This window comes from Rana temporaria, chromosome 3 (genome assembly GCF_905171775.1).
Source record: "Rana temporaria chromosome 3, aRanTem1.1, whole genome shotgun sequence".
Lineage (NCBI taxonomy): Eukaryota > Metazoa > Chordata > Amphibia > Anura > Ranidae > Rana > Rana temporaria.
In genome coordinates, this window is record NC_053491.1 from 472,912,937 (window position 1) to 472,917,618 (window position 4,682).

Consider the following 4,682-nt stretch of genomic DNA (forward strand, 5'->3'; position numbering starts at 1 on the left):
ACTTGAGAGGGGATATGATTTAAATTTACAAATACCGAACTGGTGACCCCACAATAAGGATAAAACTTTTTTGCAGAAGGGAGTTTAATAAGACACATGGCCACTCACTAAAATGAGAAGAAAAGAGGTTTAACCTTAAACTGCGTAGAGGGTTCTTTACTGTAAGAGCGGCAAGGATTGGGGGGCATCAATAGTTTCAAAAAACTATTGGATAAGCACCTGAACGACTGTAACATACAGGGATATACAATGTAATACTGACCTATAATCACACACATAGGTTGGACCTGATGGACTTGTGTCTTTTTTCAACCTCACCTACCGTGTAACTATATAACTATGTAGCATACAATAATTATTTTGAAAATATGTCCAATGAAAATAGCAAAAAATAAAAATTTCCGTGAATTCTAAATTAATGTCTGCTAATGGGAAATATATAACTCAATGTACATTGTTTTTACAGCACACTTATGACTTGGCCTACTGACAATAAATTATGTTTTATTTTTTTTGTAATCATATAATTAAAAATAATTTCCTTAAGTTAAAAAAAAATGAATCCCATGAAAATATCATCAGTCACTACATATCCCCAGTGCTTCCATGTGATTCAATTTAGAGATCTATAAAATAAGAGCTACTATCTATTAGAAAAATAAGTCTTCATTCAGTGAACAGCATCGCCTGCTGATCTAAACTTTCTTCAGTATAAGGCCTCGTACACACAATAGGATAGCCATAGGACAACGGTCTGAAGGACCGTTTTCATTGGTCAAAACCGATCGTGTGTGGGCCCCATAGGTTATTTAACCTTCGGTTAAAAAAATAGGAACTTGCTTTAAAATTTAACCGATAGGTCAAAACCGATCGTTAGTATGCAAAAGCATCGATTAAAAACCCGCGCATGCTCAGAATCAAGTCGACGCATGCTTGGAAGCATTGAACTTCGTTTTTTTCAGCACGTCGTTGTGTTTTACGTCACCGCGTTCTGACACGATCAGTTATTTAACCTATGGTGTGTAGGCGTGACGGACCATCAGTCAGCTTCATCGGTTAACCTAAGACAACGGTCCTTCAGACCGTTGTCCTCTGGTTAACCTATCGTGTGTACAGGGCTTTACATTTTCTCTTTAAAGACATTTTTAAGTTTTTCACAAGCACTATAAGTTAAACACAATAATTTGGAGTACTATATCTCTTGATCAATGTTTTTTTTTTTTTTTTTCAGTTTTGTATTGCAAATATTTTTGGCTGGCTTTCGATAATGCATTGATCCTTTTTGCCATCAAAGTCACTTGAATTAGATATCTAATCTTAGCCAATTTGATGGAACATGTTTTGAATCTGGTCAACGTTCAATAAACAAAGTGGTGTATATTATTAGATAAGCACCTAATCAACCACGGCATACAGGGATATACAATGCAATACTGACATAAAAGCACACATACATAGGTTGGACTTGATGGACTTTTTTTCAACCTCACCAACTATGTAATTGTAACTACGTGTAACTTATACTGACCAATCAGAATCCGTTTTTGACTTGCATTCCTTTCTTCCTTCCTTCCTTACCTCCTTCCCTCCTTGCCTCTTTTCTTTCCTTCTTTTTTACTCCCATCCTTCCTTCCTCCTTCCATAATTTAATAAATTGGTTTGTATCAACCAGACAAACAGGTTTGACAATTTGTAATCTTCTGCCTTCAACAAATGGATGCAACCAATGTGACCAGAATTACAAACATTCACCTCTTAGGATTTCAGATTCCTCAAAGTGTAACCTTGTTGGTGTTTTTTCTTTTAATTTTACTTTATTGCATGACGATAAGTGGAAACCTCCTGATCATCACACTGGTGTCCTACAGCAAAACCCTCCGTTCTCCCATGTACTTCTTCCTCTGCCATCTTTCTGTATTAGATATAATACTAGTAACTGTTATTCTTCCCAACACGATCAGCACTGTTTTGGTCAAAAATTATACCATGTCATTATCTGGCTGCCTCACCCAGTTTTATTTCTTTATTATGGCAGAACCTTCAGAGTGTCTTCTTCTGACAGTAATGAGTTGGGACAGATATTTGGCCATCTGCAAACCATTACATTATGCTTTGAAAATGAACTACAAGGTTTGCTGGACACTGGTTATACTTTGCTGGATTTTAGGTACGTTTGTAACTGGGGTTGACATTGTAACTATATCAAAATTACAATTTTGTGGTCCTAATGTTATTGATCACTTTTTCTGTGACTTTGATCCAATCTTACAGCTTTCCTGCTCTGACTTGACCCCTGCTCTATATGAAGCACACATTTTGGGTTTTATATTTATTGTCACCCCATTCTCCATTATTATTGTATCATATGCTTATATTATATCTGCTATTTTTAAAATGTCATCTATTACTAGACACAAAGTTTTCTCAACATGCAGTTCCCACCTGACTGTGGTTTGCATTTATTATGGTACCCTGGTTTGTGTATATTTGATTCCTAATGTAGGACAGACACAAACAATTACTAAACTCCTATCATTACTGTACACTGTATTCACACCAATGATCAATCCACTTATATACAGCCTGAGGAATCAAGAATTAAAAAAGGTTGCTGGCAAAATCCTCCAAAACTTTTTAAAAATGTATTGACTTAAATTTGTACTTATTATAATAGTTTTACATTTTATGCAGAATATGTAAGAGTAATAGACAAACATGTCCACCTAAAAAACGCTATTGCTTGAAAATGTCTAAATTTATAGATTGAGATAAAGGGACACATGTTCAATAATATAAATGACTATATTAATTCTGTCATTGAATGATGCATTATGCCACATCCTTAATTAGTCATAGAGATTGGAGGATTGGGAAAGATGGACCTTTTGGGCATACTTTAAAAACAAAATATATTTTACAAATCAATAACAAAGAACTAGGACAAGAATATTTTTTTTTACATCAGTGAAGTGTGGTTTAAAACATATCTCAGTGACCAACCAATCAGTCCAGAGTTCAATCAAACTCAATGGGCTAAGCTGGTGAGCCAGGAAATTCCGAGGCTTCACAATAACCCCAATATAATAATTTGTAAAAGAGGAATGGTACTACTGCGCTACCATATATAAAACAAAAAGTGGAAAAAACAGCAAAAAATATCAAATAATAAGAGCTGCGTATCTATTAGGTGAACAAAACCAAAGTAATATGAAATGAGTAAGTGATAGCGCTAGTATTAACTAGTGCTGAGTGAATACAGTGTAAATGTTAGTAATATAAATCATACACAGTGAATATAAATAGCAACACTTATGAAAATTACTACTAAGTCCAATGAGATGTTGAGATAAGTTCCTTATGGGTTAAAACCCATATGCAGCCCTATGGTAATCAGCTGGCGTTTCCTCCTCAATGCTTCTCATTAGACAGACACCGACCTTTCCCATTAAAAGATCCAAGCAGAAAAACTCCAATATAAAGGAAAAAAGAAAAAAAGAAAGAGGACAAGCCTCCTAGTACAATACTGTATAGTAAGGGACAATGGACAAGAGACTACACCGACGGTAATGAACTCACAAAACCGCCGATTGACACAGGCTCTGAGATAGATTGCCGCTCAGTGTGATGGTCTCCTCACATCGGATCGTAGTCCCGTCAAACATAGGCTCCTCCCCCACGCGTTCCGTCACTAGGCACGTGACTTAGTCATGGGTCTCTGAATGACTATGGGAGACGGCTGAGCTTATAACAGAGCCGTTGCGTGTCATTCAAACAGGAAGTGAAACCACAGAAAAAGGAAGAGGGGGTTGACATCTACATCATTGCAGGCAACAACCTCGAGCACTGTGCAAAAAAGCAGATTATAGCACTCGCTACATTTAGCAACATTGTGCAATACAATAGTGTGTTTAATACAGGGAAAAATATATATAATCTATCAACACAGATTGAATTAAAACTATCTTGTTGATATAAACAGAATATTTAAAATAATAAAAATTATCTAAAACCATTAAAAGGAGGACCTGCCTTCTTAGTAAGTTTAAAAAGCAACCACATCGCCCCCTTCATATGATTAGTACATACTACATGAAAGAGATATAATATAGAGACGTGCATACATACTCTATACATTCATGCATCCTGAGGGGGTATAAAGAAATAAAAAAGTGTGCTGCATTAATAAATGTTTTTTATCCAAAAATATATACGTTTAAAAAAATTTAATGTATTGATAATAAGAATTAATTAATGAATTGCAAATGGTGAATTACTGTGTCTATTCAACACACTCCCATAGCAACATAAAGCATAAGCCTCTATGAAGGGGAGGAAGACACCCATTCAAGATGCAAGATGATAACCAAAAAATGCACAAATTATTTGCACAAAATAATTACAAAAAAATCTTCTTATCCCTGGATCAATCCGATCACTACACAATCGGAACATAAAAATAAAATTAAAAATCTGAGATAAAACAATTCAAATCAAATTCTACATTGAGCCCATTTGGTACTAAAGAGCACATTTCGTGTATCCATCTGGATTCGCTTTTACTAAGCTCGCGGATTTTGTGACTACCTCTCCAATGGGGGGTATATTTCTCCAAGGCCCAGAACTTAAGTTGTTTAGGGTCTTTATTATGACACAATGCGAAGTGACGCGAGACATTGTGATCG

The 4,682-nt window shown here is 35.5% G+C and overlaps 1 protein-coding gene across 1 annotated transcript; it reads left to right on the forward strand.

Annotated features, from left to right (window-relative positions):
• Positions 1-1,594: 1,594 nt before the first annotated feature.
• Positions 1,595-2,849, forward strand: LOC120930990 (olfactory receptor 10AG1-like). The gene has a single exon (XM_040342120.1). The coding sequence runs from the start codon at positions 1,714-1,716 to the stop codon at positions 2,647-2,649; it is 936 nt and encodes a 311-aa protein (XP_040198054.1). The 5' UTR covers positions 1,595-1,713; the 3' UTR covers positions 2,650-2,849.
• The last annotated feature ends 1,833 nt before the right edge of the window (positions 2,850-4,682 follow it).